We start from the raw sequence: 24,082 nt of genomic DNA, 5'->3' as shown, positions 1-24,082 counted from the left end.
ATATATATGGTTCTCTTTATTTTTCCCCTTTATTAAAATCTTATTTAATTTTCCCTAGCATATTCACTGAGGGTTGCTTGCCTTACATTTATTTATTTATGTATTTATTTATTTATTTTGTTTGTTTACATCCCAAGCAGTGGTGTAGTCCTAGAAAAAAAGGTGGTGTACTATTACACCCGACACAAATTGTAAATGAAAGTAGGCAAAGAAACGATATATATATATATATATATATATATATATATATATATATATATATATATATATATATATATATATAATTATTATTATTATTATTTATTTATTTATTAATTAATTTTTTTTTTTTTTTTTACATCAGTAACCTGTATTTAAGTTAACTCAAAAGGGCCTGTGCATACATGGAAAGACAGCTTTTTAGCTTACTTTCTTTACTGGCTTATTACTTTACATTTTATAGGTTCCTTTAAACATCAATCAGCAATTATTTTAATTGTCACATTCGTGCATGCTTGTTTTAAACCAAACTATTAGGAGTCTGTCTTTTGTTGTCGCTATTATATACAAGTAGTTACCCTTTTAAATCGCACAGTGTTACGCGATTTATGAGTAGTGTTTGCCTAATTGTTTTTAGTGTTATATACGGTATAGTGTCGTTCACTAGCGGCACAATTAAGACAAATGTGAAATACTGTTTTACAGAGGCGATTTTTAGGATTTTAATTTTAGGGTGGATCAGGATCAGATCCTTTTGGGGTAAACAAAGAAAAATGTGTCATATATATATTTTTAAGTAAGAATTGTAAGAAATAGGCACATCTTAACAAATTAAGTTGTGAGTTAAAAAAAAACCCGTTTGGTATACAGTTAAAGGGGACGCAAATACATGTAAATTAGGGAAGTTTAATCAGAAAAACAAGTGGGTATACTCAATTATTGATCCTCAGAAGTGGTAATACCCAAACAGCTCATGGAAAAAAGTAAGCATGTATACGTGCCTATAGCAAGGACTACACCACGGATCCCAAGTATATATAAAAGCGATCTGTAAGGGCTGTTCTCATTTATTATGGGCTATGTATGTAAATGTTATTAAAGCTTTAACAGATTTCATAAGGAGTCTTTAATTATTAGCCGTGTTTAATGACGGCCCGCGCGTCTTTTGACAGTTCCTGAATTCTACCACAAGAGCGCGCACGCAGATCACGTCACCGTCGAGAGCTGAGCGTCCAAACTGGTTCAGAGTGGATTGATCTGCTTTCCAGTGAAACAAGTTTGCACATTTTAAATGTGTGGGTTTATAATTGCGTTGATAACCTATATACGTGTACTATAATTTAAAAATTGAGAGAGAAGCTCTGAGATTTGCTGTGAATGTCACAGTTCTCAGTTACAGGTGGACGCACACCAAGCGATTTCGCGTTTAATAGACGCCCAAGAATACCATGAGCTAAATCTGGGCTGTCAGTGAACATCTGATAGATATATATAGAATATAATAACCCAAATTAGACCAATCAGACAGAATAGACAGACTTCACACGTGTAGTCATTCATTTCACTGCAGTTGATGGCTTTGGGCTGTTCTTGTACACCTATTAGATTTCCACTAGCCCAAATTTAGCTTCGTTTAAGCCTAGAGGTCTATATTTAGACATCTATTACACATATTTTATTTTAAAAAATGTTTGCTGGACAATTTCAGCTAGGCTAATGTGCTGCTTTTAATGTGTTGTACAGGCTGTACTTTGTTTATCTTGTACATCTTTATTCGGTGTGCTTTTTCATGTTGTCACTGCACGTTCTGTCTGCTTATCTGTCAATCATTTGGAGTTAACGCGCACCTTGCGCCAGACTCCGCCCCTTTTCTTTTATACCTGCCAGAGCGCGTGCGCGTGAGGACAGGCCAGCAGTGCTTTATTACTGAACTTCACTAGTCTCACCGTTATTTTCACCTATCGTCAGTACTCTTATAAGGAAAGTATATTTCACATTTTGGATCATTAATCGACAACCCCATTTATCAGAGCCGGATTCACTGAAGAAGAGGTGAGGTTATCTTCTACTTCAGAAGTTTATTCCTGACTAAATTACTCCTGTCTTAATTGAAAGCATCAGCCGTGCGCACATGATGAGAGTCACGCCGCACACCGGCAGAATAATAAACAGCAGTGTTAAAGAGAGACAAACAGGTCACGTGAAGTCTGTGTTAAACTGAAGAGATGCGCTCATTCATCCTCAGACCACTGCTGTTCCAGAAGCTGAAGGACCAACTACTGACCAACATCATGGAGTTCTCTGTGGTGAGTCTGCAAACCTCTCATTAAACCGAGACATTAATATTCATAAATAAACCGAGTTATTTTGTTCAATTAATATTCCATATATCTTATTTCCTTCATTAAATGCAGATTTATTTCTGTTAAAATGAGGGGGATACATTAGTAATGTAAATATTGTAGCAGAATGCATTAAAAACTATTGTATCCCAAACACCATTTACTATAAATCACTATGGTATTTTAATATGAGGGTATATTTTATTAATATGTATAGTTTCCTCTGTTTGAGCTCTCTATGCAGAATTATGTAAACATCAATAATAAGTTATTAGTTGCTCTGTTACCGTATAGCAGCTATAGAGTTACTAAAACCTACTTAATACAAAATTTCCCATTTATCCTTTACCAAACTACGGATCCACATCGTGGAGTTCTCTGTGGTGAGTCTGCAAACCTGTCACATGTGTGGACGTTAAATTTATGTTCCCTAAATGATCTTACAACACCGTAAAACCGAGACATTTAATGTTATATTGTTCAACTAATAATCCATATATCTTAATTATTTCCCTCATCAAATGCAGATTTATTACTGTAAAAATGGAGGAAATACATTAGTAAGTTAAATATTGTAGTAGATTGTATTATCAAAAGAACAGAATCAAAAACACCATTTGCCGTAATTTACTATAGTATATATATATATATATATATATATATATATATATATATATATATATATATATATATATATATACACATACTATATATGTGTGTGTGTGTGTGTATGTATATATATATATATATAAATATATATATATATATATATATATATATATATATATATGTATATATATATATATGTGTGTGTGTGTGTGTGTGTGTGTGTGTGTGTGTGTGTATATATGAGCAGTATCACACGAGCTGTGCAATATGGCTGTATATTGGGACTGGTGGGAGGCGTGCGTTGCCTTAGTGCAGATATACAGCCATATTGCACTGCTACGAGTGTGATATTGCGCTTATACAACAGTTTGACGGAATAAATGTGTATATAAAAACAAAATCAAACATTGAGAGTCTCAAAAACCCTTTTGCATGAGGAACTACTTTCTTCCACGTTGGATTCAAATCATAAGCTGACAGTTAATCAGCTGAGCGTGCATCCTTTAAACTTTAGATCTGTAGTGTCTGCTTGTTGCTGGCTGTATGTGGGCGGAGTAATACACAAAGGGTAAATAGGCTGTACGGGTGCTGATATTACTTAAATATATCACGGCCACCAGCCAATCAGATTCAAGAACCAGACAGAACTGATGTGTGTATATATATATATATATATATATATATATATATATATATATATATATATATATATTAAAGAGCAATTCCGTGCAAATTCCAAGGTTTTTACCAAAATGTGGAAACCATTTCTGGGTTATTTATGTGAGTGAGTATTTTACAGTACTTCAGAAATACTCAAAAATGCATCTGTCAATGTTTTATAACTATTATATTTGATTTACCAAGGTCGAATAAGTGCCAATTTCAAATCGCTCACATCCATAACGACACTTTTCCCTCATAAATGTGAAAATATTAAATAAAATAAAGCCAATCATTTTTGTTTTGATGAGAGCCAGCTCTTATTCTTTTGATTAGCGTTGTTTCTTTCGGGTTTGTGCAGTTTAATTGGCAGAATTTCTACAGTGCATGTTGTATACTGTAAACCTGCAGACTTTTTTATGTCACATCCATCCTTATTTAATATACAGAACATGTTTACAGATTGATATTTCTCTGGTCTTTTAATTCTGTGGTCAGTTGTTCTGGAAAATATGAACAAAAGTGTATTTCTTTTCTCTCTGTTTGGGCTCTCTATGCAGAATTATTCAAACATCCAAGTTATTATTCTGCTGTGTTATCATATAGCAGCTATAGAATTACCTCAGGTTTGAGCAACTATAGAATTACCAGAAGAACTTGCTTAATACTAAATTTACCATAGTATGGTTCAAAAACAGCACTATTTACTATAATTTACTGTAGTATTTTTCATATGAGGTATTCAATATATTTTTCGATGACTCATGAAATATTCATGTTTTATCTCACTGTCTGGGCTGTCATTGTCAGTAATGAGTGTGTTAATGATGTGGACATTCAGTCAAATATCTGCAGTTCCACGAACTCTGACCTCTGTGTTGATCCGGTCACATCAGTTGCTGTAGGTTGGTATCAGCGGTGTTATCTGCTTACTGATAGCGGGACTGACTGTACATACTCGCACTCTGCGCTGTCAGAGGCGGTTAATGACGTCTCAGCTCGACATATTTAACACTTTATTATTATTTATGATCACTTATTCGAGCTAAATTAACGTTTAAAATCCGTCTCTGGCTGTTTTCGGAGATCATTTCCGAGAGTGTGTTGTTGTTTACTCCGAGTGATTTACTGAGGCGAATCTTTTTGGTAAGGGGCGGGCTTTAGCCGAGCCTCTTGTTTTCCTGCGTTCTGATTGGTCAGTGTGAAGCGCTCCTCTGTTTAACATTCGGTTTCCATAGCGTTTGTTTAAAGAGGCGTGGCCAAGCAAACACACTCAGCTTAAAGATCATCGACACAGAAAACTGCAGATCTGCTGAATCACGCGTTACACCACAGCGACAGGCATATCAGCAGCTTGAGCAATCACTGCATTTACTTTCAGTCTTACAGCCTAATTAAACTTATTGCCATTATTGTCACTATTATTATCATCATTTTGATTTTGAATTAGTGTTTTCAGTTAAGTGTTTGTCATTTTTATTAAAATAAGTTTATCTCTTAACTACAATAAAATTGAACAAGAACATTTTTAAAACATTTATTTTACCTGGGTAGTCATTTTTACAAAATTAAAATAATAAAATAAAGTCCACATGAAATATTTTATTAATTCATTTTTATTTATTTATTTATTTGTTTATTTATTTATTTATTTATTTATTTATTTATTTATTTTTTGCTGAAGTTAACAATTAATTTGTTTTTGGTTTATTTTTGGTAATCTTTAATCCAAATCTGCCCATCTGATTTGTAGATTTGTAGATAGATTTGTTAACCCCCATTCAACCAACCCCCCCCCCCCCCCCCCCCCCACCCCATGAAAAGCTGCTATCGTTTTTTTTTTTTTTTTTTCGTTTTGATGCAGTGGGTGTGGCTTTTTGTTCTACTGTGAGTTTATTGGCTGTAGTAAAGTTGGCGTGTCATTCAGAAAGATGGGGAAAAGGATTTAATGCTAGTTAATACAATTTAGCAGACTCCTCCTGCTCTCCATTTTGTTTGCACATTAGTACCATTTGAGCATCAACGCCACAGCCTACCTGAGTATTGTTGCTGACCATGTCCATCCCTTTATGAACACAGTGTCTCCATCGTCTGACGACTATTTACAGGAGGATAACACATGTCATAAAGCGTGAATCCTATCAGACTGGTTTCTTGAACATGACAATGAGTTCACTGTACTCAAATGGTCTCCACAGTCACCAGATCTTAATCCAATAGAGCACCTTTGGGATGTGGTGGAGCGGGAGATTGGCATTATGATGTGCATTCGACAAATCTGCAGCAGCTGCGTGATGCTATCATGTAAACATGAAGGAAAATCTCTGAGGACTATTTCTAGTATCTTGCTGAATCTCTGCCACGAAGGATTAAGGCAGTTCTAAAGGAAGGCGGGTCCAACCTGGTACTACTACGTTGTCCCTAATAAAGTGGCCGCTGAGTGTAGTTTGTTGTATTTACCTTCAGCCTGCGGCTCTCAAAGATATTTAGTTATTGGCCCTTCATACAAAACCATTTGGACACCTCTGCTTTAAATGATCATCAGTCTGACTAGTGTGTGTGTGTGTGTGTGTGTGTGTGTGTGTGTGTGTGTGTGTGTGTGTGTGTGTTTGTGTGTGTGTTTCAGGCTCATCCAGCGGTGAAGGCCTTCATGTGTGGTTCTCTGAGCGGGACGTGCTCCACGCTGCTCTTCCAGCCGTTGGACCTGGTGAAAACACGCCTGCAGACCCTACACAGCGGTGTCCAGCCTGGGTCAGTGCTCATACGGGGCGCTGTGACCGACGCATGCAGTGCAGTCTGACTGGACTGAGCCTTATCTTGTGTGTTTTCTGTGCCTCAGGGCGGGTCGGGTCGGGATGGTCACAGTGTTTGTGAATGTGCTGCGGACGGAGAAGCTGCTCGGGCTGTGGAGAGGCGTCTCACCGGTGAGTAACACATTCAGATGTGATCCTGGACCACAAACAACAGTCATCAGTGTTGAGATTGATTCATTTGAAGGATGAATAGATAAACTTTCCATTCAGGTAGGGTTTATTAGGACAGGACAGGTCAATATTTGGCTGACATACAGAACAACAATCTCAAATCTGAGACTTCAGAAACATTTTATTATTGACAGAATCACATTTGAAGTTGAACAATCACAATTAACAATGCAAATTATTAAGAAAAAACTGTGTTTTTTAATATATTTACAGTCGTAAATGTAACAGAAACATGATTTTTACCCAATATTGCAATTATTTTTGACATAAAAGATATTCAACCCTTGTGTTTTGTTCAAATTGACTACGCTTTCATCATGTTCTCGACTGTTTTTGACCTCCATTATAATCTCATTGTTTGATTGCAAAGCCTTTATTCATGCATATCGTCATACATTTTTGATTGTAGCTGGTTTTCCCTGTTGGAAAGAGTTAGAATTAGTAATTTTGGCAGCATTAACCCTTCAGATAGACCTTTGCTAAAGAGTTTCTGGCTTTTAAATGGAGTTCAGTGGAGTAAAAGAGCAGATTATAGAGAGTGTGTGCGTGTGTGTGTGTGTGTGTGTGTGTGCAGAAACCCACTTCCTATCTTTACTATGTTTTAACCTTTAAAGACCTAGAGGTATTTGTGGGCACCTAATAGACCTATATTATTAATATTTTTAAGCAGTTTTATTGTTATTTTAGCAGTCAGCCTCAAGTGTCATATATTATTTGAAACAGGAGAACCTGAAGCTTTAATCTGTATCATTTAAAGGTCCAGTCTAAAACTTTTTTTGGTCCAGAAACACATGAACAGACAGAAAATATTCCAGAATTTTAAGAAAACGGGTTTTTAAAAAAGTGGCATTTTCTAGTTATTACAAACAAAACCTCATGAAGTTTGTTTTTTTTTTCTTTAGAAATACACGCTGTGATGTTTTATACTTCCAAAATAAATTTTGTCTACATCCACCTTCTAAGGCGTTTTTCAGTGGGAAAAAAAACTAGTGCATTTATTTACTGACAATGTATTTGCCCAAAAGTTCTGGGAATGAACTAAACAGAAAGATTGTTAGAAAATGACAGAACACTAAATCAAGTTTGACTTTTTCCAAATAATATATTTTCATTTACCATAAACAACACCCCTTACAATGAACAAATAAAAAATAAGAAAATAATAAATAATGTGTCAAAGTCCAAATAAACATGGTGCAAATCCTCAGTAAAAAAATAGATATAAATATTTACTATACCATAAATATTTACATAACTAAACTAGATTCAATATGAAGCATCCTTAGGTTTTATGTGCCAGCATATGGTGTTGACCCTGCTGCATCTCAACTTTTGCGTTGCAGACAAACAGCCGCACCGTCATTTGCATCCTTTGAAAACGGCAAGACCAGCACTTGGTCTTTGCTGTGTCATGTTTTTGTGTTGTTGTGCATGCAAAAGTTTAGTATGAGAATTATTTCATGCAAAACATTTTTTTTGGGGGGGTTATATTTAGCCGTGCGTAAATGTACAGCCTATTTCTCATTCCATGTTGTTCAAATAGCTGATTGCTGGTCCACAAAGCGAAACCTATGATTATTGGTTGAGAGAGAGCGAGTTTGAACCAATCTGGGCATGGAAGAGGGACAATGCATCAATATGTTTTCATCCAAAAATGCGAATAAACTTTATGCGCAAAACTGGATTATCACATAAGAGTTGTGCGAATGAAGTGTCGTTTCCATCCAGAGTCAAAGCGAACAAAATCGTCACTTCCTGATTAACTGGCGCCAAATATCAACAGTAAAAACTGCATTTGCTGCAGTAGGAGAAGCTGCATCAATCTTTTCTAAATAAATGCGCCTTAGAAGACAATCCAGTGAGCGCGCAGTGGCGTTTGAAGGTGTCAGACGCGGAGCACAGGCGCTCTTGATTCTGGAGGTTATAAATAATATAATAACATTAATACTGAAATGGTAAGGCGTTTTATAATGACCAAAACAACATTTCAGATGTTTTATAATGTGCTCAGCCTGACGTTTTACCAATTCACATGCATTTTAAGCATCACATGATCTCTTTTAACAAAATCACATGACCCTTTTTAATGTGCATGCTGGAGTTTGTGCGGTAAAAGTGTTTCCATCGCAGTTTATGCGCATCTTTTCTTATCGAATAAAAAGTTTATCCTACCCAGTTAGGCGCATAAGTTTTTTATGCGCATTTTCAAAATTTATGCGCATCATGGCGTTTCCATCAACTGATTTTTTTAAGCGCATTTGTGAAATGCGCATAAAATAGGTGGATGGAAACCGAGCTAATGCATCATGTCTGGTTTGTCCAGAGACACAAGCCACGAGCGTTCCTTTGTCAAATCAGCGTTGTCAAAATGTGATGACGTAACCACACTGATTCCGGAGCCTTCGAAGGTCCGTAAATGGAATGGAAAGCTGAGACTCTCTTCTTTATGCCAATCTTTGAATTGTATGGATTGGATCCGCGGATCAAAAGAACAATACTTAATTAACAGCAAGCCTTTTTTTAGTGTAGAAATCCTGGACGCGTCCAGTAAAAATGGCACGTATAGTCACCCTAAGGTGTGATATAGCTCTACAATGTGTGCGTCCTTCTGATTATACTGTCTGTTTCTGTCTCTCCGCAGTCGTTCGTGCGCTGTATTCCAGGAGTCGGGATCTACTTCAGCACCTATTTCACTCTGAAGCAGCATTACTTCTCCAGCGGGGCCCCGGGGCCCTTGCAGGCGGTGCTGCTGGGAGCCGGAGCCAGATGTGTAGCTGGAGTATTCATGCTGCCTGTCACCGTCATCAAAACACGCTTCGAGGTGTGTAGACAAAGAAAAGAGCCACTGATATACTCTGTGAGGGAGTTTGTGTGTGTGTGTGTGTGTGTGTGTGTTAGAGGATATTGTGCAATGCTGAGTGTGCTTCATGCTGGGATGCACCCTTTTTCTCTCCGTATGCACCAGACACTATTATAAAACTTCCATACTTTTGAAAACAACATGCGATGCTGAGTGTGCCGTACAAACCACCTGTAGACGACACACTCTTTCCTCTATATGCATTAGACACTTTATAATAAACACTCTATTGTTCTGAAGACATAGTGCGATTCTGAATGTGCTTCATGCAGGTGAGTGTGCTGTACAAACCACCTGTAGCTGACACACTCTTTCCTCTCCATCTGCACCAGACACTTTTTTATAAACACTTTATTATTCTGAAAACAGTGCAATTCTGAGTGTGCTTCGTGTTAGCAAGTACCCTGGACACCTCAAACCTGTAGGACACACACTCTTTCCTCTCCATATGCACCAGACACTGTCCTACAAACACTCTGTTACAAGGACTCAATAATTCATTCATTCATTTCCTTCGACTTAGTCTCGGAATGAACCGTCAACTATCCCAGCATATGTTTTATGGAGCGGATGCCTTTCTAGCTGCAACCCAGTACTGGGAAACACCCATACACACACACTCACACACTACAGACAATTTAGTTAATCAATTCCCCCAATAGCGCATGTGTTTGGATTTGTGGGGGAAACCCACACCAACACTGGGAGAACATGCAAACTCCATACAGAAATGCCAACGTACCCAGCCAGGACTCAAACCAGCGAGCTTCTTGGTGTGAGGCGACAGTGCTACCCACTGAGCCACGGTGCTGGTGACTCAATAATAATAACAGTACAAATACTGCTAAACTAACTTGTGGCCATTTTGCATTGAGTGTTACAGTCTGGTTCAGTATGATAAACATTAAGGTCTATTTCCACTGCGTAAGGTACCAAAAAAACAAACCATACCACTTTTTGGCACCCTTTCTAAGTGGTACCTAGCACAACAGAACAGGACCAAGTGGAGCTAGACTCGCCGCTAAACGCCATTGGTTTACAGAGAATCATTGTACACGAGAATTGCCATTTTGTATTACACAGTTAAGACATGGCTGTGTAATAATAGAGCAATGGCAAACAGCAATGAGCCATGGAGCTTAAACCAACCTTGGTGTCTTCTTGTGACAAGCATCCACATGCCAAGAAGAAGAACAGCATCTGCCGTCTATCTGTGTCCTCTATTGTTGTTTACAAGGGCGTCAAAAAATGTGAGGAAAGCGCGAACGGTTTCTCTCTCTAATTCCGTTAGCTTGCCACACGTCTACTGACTTGAGTTCACTAAGGCGCGATATGGGAATGAGCCGTATGTAATTTAACGTGTGTATTTATATAGGTCATTTACTGTGTGTGGCCATACACCCAAAATGCTTCACAATCATGAGGGGCAGGGCTTCGTTTGTGCCGGGTCCGGCATCTCTGAAATCCCCCTCCTGCCCCATCCGCTGTTCACCTTCATCCGCGACAAACCCCCCGCTCTTCAATTTTGTCCTTCGTCCGCAACACCCCTCCGCCATCCAACCACCCCCCATCTCCTCTTTCCCTACGTGACACGCCGGATCTGTTAACCCGATCTGTTCCGGGACCTCGCAGTTCACAAATAGGACACCAGCGCCAGTGCTTCACCACACACCAGCTATTGGTGGAGTGGAGAGACAGTGATAAAGCCAATTCGGAGGATCGGAGTTATTTGTGAGGCCATGATCATAAGGGTAGATGGAGGGACTTTGGCCAGGACACCGGGGTTACACTCCTACTCCATACGAGAAGTGCCATGGGATCTTTAATGAGCACAGAGAGTCAGGACCTCAGTTTAACATCTCATTCGAAAGACGGCGCCCACTGACAGTGTAGTGTCCCCGTCACTATACTGGGGCATTAGACAAAGACCACAGGTTGGGCGCCCCCTGCTGGCCTCACTAACACCACTTCCAACAGCAGCCTAGTGTTCCCATGTGGTCTCCCATCCAGACACTGACCAGGCTCAGCCCTGCTTAGCTTCAGTGAGTAACCGGTCTTGAGCTGCAGGGTGACATGGCTTTATTTTTCAAGCAAGAATGACGTTGATTGCGACATTCTGTTTTGCACCATGTCTACAAAAAAGGGTCCCATTGGTGGTAGAAATGCCTGATCAGGGTGACCCATACTGGACCACACTATACTGTGCTGGACTGAAACCTATCACTGAGACATTAGCCTTGTCCTGGCATCTGTATACTTCTGCTCTTTGCTGATCTCAAGTGCATCTTCTACCCTCATTTGTAAGTTGCTTTGGATAAAACTGTCTGCTAGATGAATAAATCTCCATGTGTGTGTGTGTGTGTGTGTGTGTGTGTGTGTTTCAGAGCGGCCGCTACAGGTACAGCGGTGTGTTTGGAGCGCTGCGGTCTGTGTTTCGGACGGAGGGACCGAAGGCTCTGTTCTCTGGCCTGACAGCCACTATGCTCAGAGACGCTCCGTTCTCCGGGATATACGTCATGATCTACAGCCAGACCAAACACCTGCTGCCTCCAGGTCTGGCAATATACTCAACACATACTGTTCACGTACTTAACACATATGGCTCGTTTCCACTGAGTGGTACAGTACAGTACGGTACGGTTCGGGTCGATACGGGTCACCTTTATCAGGCTTGCGTTCCCACTACCAAAGGTACTCTTTTGGTGGGCGTGGTGTATGACAGAAAGTTTCGGTCGACGTCATTCTCCTTCGAATATATGTCTACAGTAAAGTCATACAGCTTAAGACAACGATAAGGTTTGTTTGAGCTCGGGTCAACCATGGTGTGTTATTGTATGCATATAGTATTACGGTGTAATGCCTCGGCTGTGTATTTAAAACATGGAGGTTTCTTTATTTTTATTCTGGCTAGCTCCACGGGCTTGTGAAATATCTCTGTAACCAGTTCAGGTGCACTTGTAGCTCCACCTTTTGGTACCCTTAGAAAGGGTGCTGAAAAAGTGGAAGCAGCCATAAAAGCGTACTGAACCGTACCGTACCACTCAGTGGAAACGGGCCAATAGTGGACACTTAAGGGGGTTGCACACTGCATGCGCCACTCAGAGCTGCGTCACGCATATGGAGCTAACAGATGGAATTAATGCACAATGGGCAATGAAACAAAATTTACTGGAGCGAAAAAAAGCAGAATGCAAAGTTTCTCAGGGGAAGCCAGCAATTCTAGAGTAAAGGCAAAGTTTCTACTGCGAATGCAACAACTTTGCCAATGAATACCCAAAAAAGGCACATGTGCTGTTTGTAAACAAATGAAAAGCTAATTCCTGTTAGTGAAAGCAGTTATTTCTGAACAATACTGTTACAACCTCTTTGATGTTAGTCTAGGGTAAAAGTAATAACATTTAAGAGGTGTGGTACCTTCACAAGATGATGGGTGAAAACAAAAGACACAATCAACAAAACTGCCAACAAAAGTGATTTAATGTACAAAAAAGTGAAATCAGAATAATGCCCAAATATATATACAGTCAGAAAAATATTTACAATAATAAAGTAACAAATTAAACAAAGTATCAAACAAAATTAGGTCAACTCAAGAGTAAGGGGACGCCAGTGAAGCCAAATCAAAGAAATAAATATAACAAAACAATTCTAACTCATAAGCAAAACCCTTACCTCACTAGAACATGAAAGGAAAAAGAAAAGAAAAATCTTCAGCGCCGAGCGCCGTAAACTTACCTATTCTGAACTAAAAACAAAACAAATACATAAGTGGCATTCACTTTCTTACCTGGTGTTTTAAACAATGGATTGACTACGTGTATGTAAGATGGAAGTCGTACGACATCTTCCCTGTCCGCCTTACTCTGAGGACAAAGTCAACTCTCAATGATCTGTTTTGGGTTTGAATGAATATTGGGTGAATGAATAAATAAATGACAAAATATATAAATTAATGAATATATAAATAAGTGAATAAATAAATATATGAATGAATGCATGAATAAAAAAATAAGTAAATAAATAAATGAATAAATAAATAAATGAACAAATAAATGGATAAATATATAAATAAATGAATAAATAGATTAATGAATAAATGAATGAATAAATAAATGAATAAATTAAATAAATAAATGAATAAATAAATAAGTAAATAAATAAATGAATAAATAAATAAATGAACAAATAAATGAATAAATATATAAATAAATGAATAAATAGATTAATGAATAAATGAATGAATAAATAAATGAATAAATTAAATAATTAAATGAATAAATAAATAAGTAAATAAATAAATAAATAAACGAACGAACGAACGAACGAACGAGCAAATGAACAAATAAATAAATAAATAAATAAATAAATAAACGAATGAATGAATGAATGAAAGATTGAATAAATAAATTAGTAAATAAGTGAATGAATGAATGAATCAATCAATCAATGGATAAATAAATAAATGAACAAATAAATTAACTAATAAATGAATAAATAAATGAATAAATAAATGAATAAATAAACGAATGAATGAATGAATGAATGAATGACAGTTTCAGCTGCAACCCAGTACTAGGAAACACCCATTCACACTCATTCAAACTCTCATAAACTTCGGCCAATTTAGTTCATCAGTTCCCCCATAGCGCATGAATTTAGACTGTGGTGGAAACCGGTGCACCTGGAGGAAACCCACACTAACACAGGGAGAACATGCACACATTTTATAGTCAAATGCTATTTTATAGTGAGAATGCAAATAAAGTTAGAGAGTCAATAAAAAAAGAGTATGTCATATTATATCTCATGTTTGTACAGTCTAGAGAGGTCTGCTGAGATAACAGTAGCAGGATCATTGCTCTAGAGATTTCTTCATAACAGAGATAAGCAAGCAGTCCAGTCATTCTGACCGGCTCAAGCAGGAAGTCATTGTGTAACGTTGTGTGACATGTGCTGATATACTGTATCTCTGTGTTTCAGAGATCAGCCAGTCGTCTTACGCACCAGTGGCCAACTTCAGCTGTGGGGTTCTGGCTGGTGTTCTGGCCTCGGTTCTGACTCAGCCGGCTGATGTGGTCAAAACTCACATTCAAGTGAGTCCAGACGTCTTCAGCAGGACATCAGATGTGGTGCGCTACATTTACAAGGTAACATTCTCCCCTAAGAAGGCCAAAGGAGACCATGCTGTACTCTGAGTTTACCCTGATTGAGGGGGTTTACTGTATAAACGAAGCGAATGTACACTACCTGATGAAAAAAAGTCTTGTGGTCGATCCCAGAGCAGCAAATAATAGCTCGACTTCTAGTTGATCATCTGGGAAAGTGTTAGAAGGTGGATTTTTCTGATGAATCATCTGTTAAACTGCATCCCAATCATCATCAATACTGCAGAAGACATACGGGAACCCGCATGGAGACAAGAATCACACAGAAATCAGTCAAGTTTGGTGAAGGAGAAAACATGGTTTGGGGTTTACATTCAGTATGAGGGCATGTGAGAGATCTGCAACATCAACAGTCTGAGGTATCAAGACATTAGTGCTGCCCATTACATTACAAACCACAGGAGAGGGACAATTCTCCAGCAGGACAGCGCTCCTCATACTTCAGCCTCCACATCAAAGCTCCTGAAAGCAGAGCAAGCTGCTCCAGGATTGGCCAGCCCAGTCACCAGACATGAACATTATTAAGCACGAAGGAGGAGGCGTTGAAGATGAACACAGAGTCCTGATGAGCTCTGGGAGTCCTGCAGAAACGCTTTCTCCATTCCAGATGACTTTATTAGTCAAAGTCAAGTCAAAGTCAGCTTTATTGTCAATTCAGCCACATGTACAAGACATACAGAGAATCGAAATTGCGTTACTCTCAGACCCAAGGTGCTTAACATTAATATAAAATATATATATATAAAAAATAGTAGAGTTTAAGAAAAAAAGAAAATTTACAGTATATACATTGCACATAAATGTGGTCTAACAAATATACATATGTAATAAAAATTGTAAACAATACAGTGACATTAAGGGCATATAGCAATGAGTGCAAAGTAAACCAGAGTTGTGCAGATAAAAAACAGTATAGTGCAAAAAGAACTTGTAAACATGATAATTGTGATAAAGTGACAGTGACATATTGGGAGGTAGTATATGTGTCTGCATAAAGTGACCAGTGCAGATGAGTGTGTGTGTGTGTGTGTGTGTGTATGTGTGTCAGAGTCCAGAGGTGCGAGGGGAGGAGGTGCGTGGGGAGGGAGCGGGGAGCAGAGCTGGGAGAGAGTTCAGCTTCCTGACAGCCTGATGGATGAAGCTGTCTTTCAGTCTGTCTTATTAATCAGTGATTTGAGTCAGTGCAGAGATGTATGGATGCAGTCCTCCAAGCTCATGATGGAGTCAGACACCATATTCATTCTGTCTCCACTGCAGCAGGACTTTATACTCTATACTGGACATTATTTCTGTTCAAGACTTTAGTCTAAGCAGAGTCAGACCTTACTGTGCTAATCAAATCATTAATAATTAAGGCATGATCATGTTTTATTGTGCTCAAATAAGCTAAATCTAGAGGCCTTTGCCTTTAATATGAGACACTTCTGATACCAAATCATCAACCAGAAGTCTAGTTATTATTTGCTGTTCCTAAAACATGTATAGTCGACAAGACTCTTGTCTGGTAGTGTATGCTGTATAAGATGGTTGTAAAATGGTGCATTGATAAAGAGTTCAGCCATGCCAACACAACACATATAAACACAGCTCATCTAATCAGCTCACAGCTGTTTGATTCATCATGCTGCAGCGTGAGTGACATACGGGATTTCTAAACCACACAAAACAGATTTCTACAAACACTTGTTGATGATGTCGACCCAAAAATGAACGTTTACTCTCCCTCAAATGGTTTCTTTTTGACTCTTACATTTACATTTAGTCATTTAGCAGATGCTTTTATCCAAAGCGACTTACAAATGAGGACAAGGAAGCAATTTACACAACTATAAGAGCAACAATGAATAAGTGCTTCATAAGTTTCAGGTGTGTAAAGAAAGTGTAAGAAGCAAAACATTAGTATTTTTTATTTATTTATTTTTTTACTCTTCCTTCTGAAGATATTTTGAAGAATGTTGAAAACCTGTAACCACTGACTTTCATAGTAGGGAAAACATATACAAACAGATATGTTTCTGGAGACCGCGAAATACGTCCCAGGAGGTACGTATTTTTGCAGTTTTTGTTTTCGCGGGCTCGCTGTGTGCACTTTTTCATATCTCAAATGTCTCTCGCGAGTGCCGGTCACGCCCGCTGTTCTCACGTAAACCCACTAGAGGCCGCTGTGGGCCGACCGTCTGTCTAACTGACTGAATGATTGACTGACTAGGCGACCGGCCAATCGACTGACCCACCCTCCTCCTTCCCTAAACCCAACCAATTTTACCGATTTACCCGCCCGCCCGCTTACTTCCCTAAACCCAGCCAACAATTGACAACAGCTGTCCAGAAAAGAAAAGCCCTCGTCATATTTTTACCACGTTTTCAGATTTCACCACATTCTCACCCTGTTATTCACCCTGTTTTCTTTTTGTCCTACCTGATTTCTGGACCCGCTCTTCCCCGGACTCGAACCCAGTCGTCGTCGTCAAGGTCAACTCCTCTCTGCATCTCAAGTCCGCCGACAAACATGACAAGCTACACACACACTATCCCCACAGCATTAGCATTAGCATTAGCCCCAGAGCATTCACTTAAAAAATGAAATGCAGCCATACATACCTCCGGTTACATAACTCGCGGCCTCCAGAAACATCTACGAGACTACGTTATCAGAATGAGCCTGTGATGCCAATAGCGGAGAAACCGGAGCACCTGGAGGAAACCCACGCCAACACGGGGAGAACATGCAAACTCCACACAGAAATGCCAAGTGACCCAGCCGATATTCAAACCAGCGATCTTCTTGCTGTGAGGCGATAGTGCTACCCACTGCGCTGCCCTAAACAGAAATATAGATTTTAGAGAAATGTATAGGGAACTTTGTGTTTTGGGGGGTTGTTCGTTCTGCTGTGGTGACCCCTGATAAATCAGGGACTAAGCCAGAGCACAGTGATTAAGTGAGAAAGTAGGATTTTAAAAATGCACCTCTCTGTCTGTCTGTCCATCAGGAGCACGGTTTGGTGGGGTTTTTCCGCGGCGCGGTTCCTCGCTCTCTCCGGAGAACCATGATGGCGGCGATGGCGTGGACGGTGTACGAGCAGCTGATGGCTCAGATGGGGCTCAAATCCTGAAAACCACCAAAGCACATCATCACACACACTGAATGAGAGGTTTGTTCTGGATGTTCAGCGGTTTACAGGCCCATCCGGTGAGATCCTCGCCTCAGGGGATCATATAGGTGGGAAACACGAGAGCATGAGTGAGCGAACTCCTGCATCCGGCGGGAATCAGGCGGCTTTGCTTCTCTCTGTCCAAATGAATAGTCCTGTAACACTGATGCTGAGCTGTGAATGCACTTGAATGTCTCAGCTCTGGTCTAAAGAGTAGCTGAATAACACTGAATGTATTTGTATGCTGTAATAAGTGTATTGTCTGAGGTGTTTGTTGACAGCATTGAGATGACGGTCATGTTTGCTTTGTGTTGTTTAATATTAGTTTGGTTGACAGATGAGCTCAACAGTGTTTTTATAAAATTCAATAAAATGATTAAACACCTAAACTTATGTCTCATTGTGTTTTTTTCCTATGCAGACCATCAGAATCATATCAGCCTATCTGAATGAGATTTTTAGTAACTTCTCTAATTTTCAAATGCTTTAAAATAAGCGAAACAACCCAATATATGAGTCAGTGAGGAAAATCATTTCTTTAAGGTGTGTTTTTTGATCTGATAGAGTGGCGTGGTGGACGGGCATATCATATACATTGAATATGTTTCAATTGAACAGTTTATAGGCTATATTAAAAGTAAATACATAAATATAAACAAATGTGTAAATAAAATGTAAATTATAGTAAATATAATAAATTAAAAAAATTAAAAACTCAAAAGCTTTGCTCTCCTAATTGAGGGCAAACAGTTGTAGATTTTTTTAAAGTACATTTATGTCATGTAGGCCTGTACGTTTTATGTTTTGTATTATGTTTATTAATTATAGATGTCAGTTGGCCAGAAAAAAGTGGATCGGCCTATTTTGTTGGAAAAATCCTCGTTTTGAAACTAATTTTGTTTGGTGTAATTTGTATCTTAATTTTATTTTATTAAATTTATTTTTACATTTAATTACATTTATTTTCTTTTTAAATAAATAGATTTTTTAATTTAATTTATTTTTAAATGTAATTTATTTTTGTAATTTAATTTAATAAATTTTTATTAAATTTTTTATTTGATTTAATTTTTAATTAAATTTTTTATTCAATAAATTTTTTTAATAAATTCATTTTTTATTTTAATTTTATTATTTTATTTTTAATTAAGTTTTTTATTCAATTTATTTTGTAATTAAATTTCTTAAATGTAATGAAATTAAATTTTTTATTTAATTATTTTTTATATAATTAAACATTTTAATTGTTACCACGACTGGGGTGGAGAGACAGGAGACCACAGGAGGTAAGATCCACTATGCAGTTTATTCAATAGTCAGGCAAGCAATGGTCATCAGGTGCAAACAGGTATATGAAGGCAGTCCAGAATCGTAAACGTGTAAACAGGCAAATGGTCAAAAAGGCAGGCAGCTAAACAGAAAGACAAGATACTAGGCTAGGATCGGTACACGGAGAAACAAGACAGGGAAACGCGTTGTAATGAATACAGAGAAACAAGACTCGGCCAACTGGTAGCGTGAGAGGGTGGCTTATGAATGGGATGTAATCAGTTTGTGAACAAGGCTCAGCTGGTGCTTGCAATCAGGATACATGAGTGAGCAGGCGTGCGTGTTTGGGAGCAGTGCATGTATGAATGTGTAGTCCTGGGGAATGCGGAAATGAAGTCCTGAGTTCGTGTGAGAACCAGCGATCCTCTGGGGAGCGATCGCTGGTTGTGACATAGCCCCCCCTCTAGGAGTGGATTCCAGACACTCCACTTACTGTTCAGGCGGGAGGCGGAGCGGAGGCAGAACAGGGGGAGGGATGGAGGGCCAGGACCATGCAGCTGGGGCGTACCTGGGGCGTGGAGCTGCGGAGGGCCTGGAGACTGGAGCTGCGGAAGACTCGGAGAGTGGAGCTGCAGTGGTCCTGGATCGCGTGGCAGCGAAGGACCTGGAGTCCTGCGAGGAGCCGGCAGGGCTGGAGGCTTGAAGGGAGCCGGCAGGGCGAGTTGTCTGGATGGCGCCGACAGGACGAGGAGTCTGGATGGCGCCGACAGGGCGAGGAGCTGTGGCCGTTCTGGTAGCTCCGGCGGCGACCACGGCCACTCGGGAAGCTCAGGCGGCGACGGCGACCACTCGGGAAGCTCAGGCGGCGGCGGTGACCACTCGGGAAGCTCAGGCAGCGGCGGCGACCACTCGGGAAGCTCAGGCAGCGGCGGCGACCACTCGGGAAGCTCAGGCGGCGGCGGCGACCACTCGGGAAGCTCAGGTGGCGGCGGCGACCACTCGGGAAGCTCAGGCGGCGGCGGCGACCACTCGGGAAGCTCGGGCGGCGGCGGCGACCACTCGGGAAGCTTGGGCGGCGGCGGCGACCACTCGGGAAGCTCAGGCGGCGGCGGTTCTGGCCGAGGCGCTGGCTGAGGCTCTGGCTGAGGCGTTGGCGGCGTCGGCTCTGGCTGAGGCGCTGGCTGCGACGTCGGATCTGGCTGAGGCGTTGGCTGCGGCGTAGGCTCTGGCTGAGGCGCTGGCTGCGGCGTCGGCTCTGGCAGCTCTGGCGGTGGCAGCTCTGGCGTTGGCAGCTCTGGACGGTCTGGCAGCACAGGACGGTCTGGCAGCACAGGACGGTCTGGCAGCACAGGACGGTCTGGCAGCACTGGACGGTCTGACAGCACTGGACGGTCTGGCAGCACTGGAGGGTCTGGCAGCACTGGAGGTTCTGGCAGCACTGGAGGGTCTGGTAGCTCTGGAGGATCTGGCAGCACTAGAGGGAATGGCAGCTCTGGAGTTGGCCTTTCAGGAGCAGGAACAGACTTTGAACTGGAAGCCATCTTGTGATCTAGCTGACTGGGAGCGGCCATCTTGTGAGCTGGCTTTGGACAATGGGTCGCAAGCCCCGTAGCCAGCGGGTCTTGCTCTCTACAGCCCCCCCCCCAAAAGATTATTTGGATTTTCGTCCACCTCTCCTATGGTGAACGAAGATCCACTCATTTGGAGAGCCAGATCGATAAATTGTGCCAGTGTCCAGTGGGGATTGTGCAGTGGCATGTATGAGTACAGTGGTTCAGCAAGTCCTCCGCGAAAGAAAATCATTAAACATAACTCACTCATAGATGTCAGATGTGAAAGTTCAATGAATTTCTCCACGTACTCCTCAATTGACCGGGCATCCTGACGGAGGCGCATGATTTGAATACCCGCTGGATCCATGTTCTGGCCGAGTCTTCTGTTACCTCGACTGGGGTGGAGAGACAGGAGACCACAGGAGGTAAGATCCACTATGCAGTTTATTCAATAGTCAGGCAAGCAATGGTCATCAGGTGCAAACAGGTATATGAAGGCAGTCCAGAATCGTAAACGTGTAAACAGGCAAATGGTCAAAAAGGCAGGCAGCTAAACAGAAAGACAAGATACTAGGCTAGGATCGGTACACGGAGAAACAAGACAGGGAAACGCGTTGTAATGAATACAGAGAAACAAGACTCGGCCAACTGGTAGCGTGAGAGGGTGGCTTATGAATGGGATGTAATCAGTTTGTGAACAAGGCTCAGCTGGTGCTTGCAATCAGGATACATGAGTGAGCAGGCGTGCGTGTTTGGGAGCAGTGCATGTATGAATGTGTAGTCCTGGGGAATGCGGAAATGAAGTCCTGAGTTCGTGTGAGAACCAGCGATCCTCTGGGGAGCGATCGCTGATTGTGACATAGCCCCCCCTCTAGGAGTGGATTCCAGACACTCCACTTACTGTTCAGGCGGGAGGCGGAGCGGAGGCAGAACAGGGGGAGGGATGGAGGGCCAGGACCATGCAGCTGGGGCGTACCTGGGGCGTGGAGCTGCGGAGGGCCTGGAGACTGGAGCTGCGGAAGACCCGGAGAGTGGAGCTGCAGTGGTCCTGGATCGCGTGGCAGCGAAGGACCTGGAGTCCTGCGAGGAGCCGACAGTGCTGGAGGCTTGAAGGGAGCCGGCAGGGCGAGTTGTCTGGATGGCGCCGACAGGACGAGGAGTCTGGATGGCGCCGACAGGGCGAGGAGCTGTGGCCGTTCTGGTAGCTCCGGCAGCGGCGGACACTCGGAAAGCTCAGGCGGCGACCACGGCCACTCGGGAAGCTCAGGCGGCGACGGCGACCACTCGGGAAGCTCAGGCGGCGGCGGCGACCACTCGGGAAGCTCAGGCGGTGGCGGCGACCACTCGGGAAGCTCAGGCGGCGGCGGCGACCACTCGGGAAGCTCAGGTGGCGGCGGCGACCACTCGGGAAGCTCAGGTGGCGGCGGCGACCACTCGGGAAGCTCAGGCGGCGGCGGCGACCACTCGGGAAGCTCAGGCGGCGACGGCGACCACTCGGGAAGCTCAGGCGGTGGCGGCGACCACTCGGGAAGCTCAGGCGGCGGCGGCGACCACTCGGGAAGCTCAGGCGGCGGCGGCGACCACTCGGGAAGCTCAGGTGGCGGCGGCGACCACTCGGGAAGCTCAGGCGGCGGCGGCGACCACTCGGGAAGCTTGGGCGGCGGCGGCGACCACTCGGGAAGCTCAGGCGGCGGCGGTTCTGGCCGAGGCGCTGGCTGAGGCTCTGGCTGAGGCGTTGGCGGCGGCGGCGTCGGCTCTGGCTGAGGCGCTGGCTGCGACGTCGGATCTGGCTGAGGCGTTGGCTGCGGCGTAGGCTCTGGCTGAGGCGCTGGCTGCGGCGTCGGCTCTGGCAGCTCTGGCGGTGGCAGCTCTGGCGTTGGCAGCTCTGGACGGTCTGGCAGCACAGGACGGTCTGGCAGCACAGGACGGTCTGGCAGCACAGGACGGTCTGGCAGCACAGGACGGTCTGGCAGCACTGGACGGTCTGACAGCACTGGACGGTCTGGCAGCACTGGAGGGTCTGGCAGCACTGGAGGTTCTGGCAGCACTGGAGGGTCTGGTAGCTCTGGAGGATCTGGCAGCACTAGAGGGAATGGCAGCTCTGGAGTTGGCCTTTCAGGAGCAGGAACAGACTTTGAACTGGAAGCCATCTTGTGATCTAGCTGACTGGGAGCGGCCATCTTGTGAGCTGGCTTTGGACAATGGGTCGCAAGCCCCGTAGCCAGCGGGTCTTGCTCTCTACAGCCCCCCCCCAAAAGATTATTTGGATTTTCGTCCACCTCTCCTATGGTGAACGAAGATCCACTCATTTGGAGAGCCAGATCGATAAATTGTGCCAGTGTCCAGTGGGGATTGTGCAGTGGCATGTAGGAGTACAGTGGTTCAGCAAGTCCTCCGCGAAAGAAAATCATTAAACATAACTCACTCATAGATGTCAGATGTGAAAGTTCAATGAATTTCTCCACGTACTCCTCAATTGACCGGGCATCCTGACGGAGGCGCATGATTTGAATACCCGCTGGATCCATGTTCTGGCCGAGTCTTCTGTTACCTCGACTGGGGTGGAGAGACAGGAGACCACAGGAGGTAAGATCCACTATGCAGTTTATTCAATAGTCAGGCAAGCAATGGTCATCAGGTGCAAACAGGTATATGAAGGCAGTCCAGAATCGTAAACGTGTAAACAGGCAAATGGTCAAAAAGGCAGGCAGCTAAACAGAAAGACAAGATACTAGGCTAGGATCGGTACACGGAGAAACAAGACAGGGAAACGCGTTGTAATGAATACAGAGAAACAAGACTCGGCCAACTGGTAGCGTGAGAGGGTGGCTTATGAATGGGATGTAATCAGTTTGTGAACAAGGCTCAGCTGGTGCTTGCAATCAGGATACATGAGTGAGCAGGCGTGCGTGTTTGGGAGCAGTGCATGTATGAATGTGTAGTCCTGGGGAATGCGGAAATGAAGTCCTGAGTTCGTGTGAGAACCAGCGATCCTCTGGGGAGCGATCGCTGGTTGTGACATTAATTTAATCAAAAAATATTTAATTTATTTAAATTTTATAATTTTATTTATTACTAAAAAATTTTTGTTTAATTTTTTTATTTAATAAAAATTTTTTATTCTATATATTTATTGTCTTTTATCTGCAAAATAATTTATTTAAAGTGAAGGTGTGTTCAAGACAAAGCTTTTGTGGCCAAATTTAATGATAGAAACAGGAGGGAAATATTCACAGTTTTGAATAATGACTTATTATTATACGTATGACCAAAAACAAAAGATTGTCCTGTTTTAAACTGTTATCGCTGTGAATTCAGTTTCAATTCACAGACAGAATATACACAGTTGAAGTCAGAAATATTAGGCCCCTTTGAATTGGTTCTCTTCACTTTCCATTAGAGACAAAAATCACCTACAAAACTTAGTCAAGACTTGCTCCAAGATTATTGGTTTACCTCTGCGGAGTCTAGCAAATGTTGAGAAATAAGGAAAACTCAAAGTGTGATAA

General features: G+C 42.0%; 3 protein-coding genes and 1 long non-coding RNA gene across 7 annotated transcripts in view; 3 read left to right on the top strand and 1 right to left on the bottom strand.

The window, feature by feature from the left end:
* myh9b (myosin, heavy chain 9b, non-muscle) overlaps window positions 1-24,082 on the top strand; it is a 798,697-nt gene that overhangs the window by 107,364 nt on the left and 667,251 nt on the right. The window lies entirely within an intron of this gene.
* LOC147845431 (uncharacterized) overlaps window positions 1-24,082 on the bottom strand; it is a 65,852-nt gene that overhangs the window by 30,203 nt on the left and 11,567 nt on the right. The gene's annotated exons all lie outside the window — the stretch shown is intronic.
* slc25a38a (solute carrier family 25 member 38a) lies at window positions 1,884-18,140 on the top strand. The gene is given in 8 exon segments (NM_001076602.1): window positions 1,884-2,031; window positions 2,225-2,285; window positions 6,217-6,341; window positions 6,430-6,514; window positions 9,216-9,395; window positions 11,819-11,987; window positions 14,415-14,581; window positions 17,590-18,140. Coding segments are annotated over 7 exon segments (864 nt in total). The 5' UTR covers window positions 1,884-2,031; window positions 2,225-2,270; the 3' UTR covers window positions 17,713-18,140.
* LOC147845432 (uncharacterized) lies at window positions 20,995-22,419 on the top strand. Its single transcript, XM_087243882.1, has 2 exons — window positions 20,995-21,903; window positions 22,051-22,419. Exons 1-2 carry the CDS (start codon window positions 21,712-21,714, stop codon window positions 22,384-22,386), a joined length of 528 nt encoding a protein of 175 aa, XP_087100008.1. The 5' UTR covers window positions 20,995-21,711; the 3' UTR covers window positions 22,387-22,419.

The sequence above is a fragment of the Danio rerio genome, chromosome 3 (assembly GCF_052040795.2).
Source record: "Danio rerio strain M-AB ecotype USA chromosome 3, GRCz13ab, whole genome shotgun sequence".
Classification (NCBI taxonomy): domain Eukaryota; kingdom Metazoa; phylum Chordata; class Actinopteri; order Cypriniformes; family Danionidae; genus Danio; species Danio rerio.
This window is presented reverse-complemented; position numbering and strand designations above follow the sequence as displayed.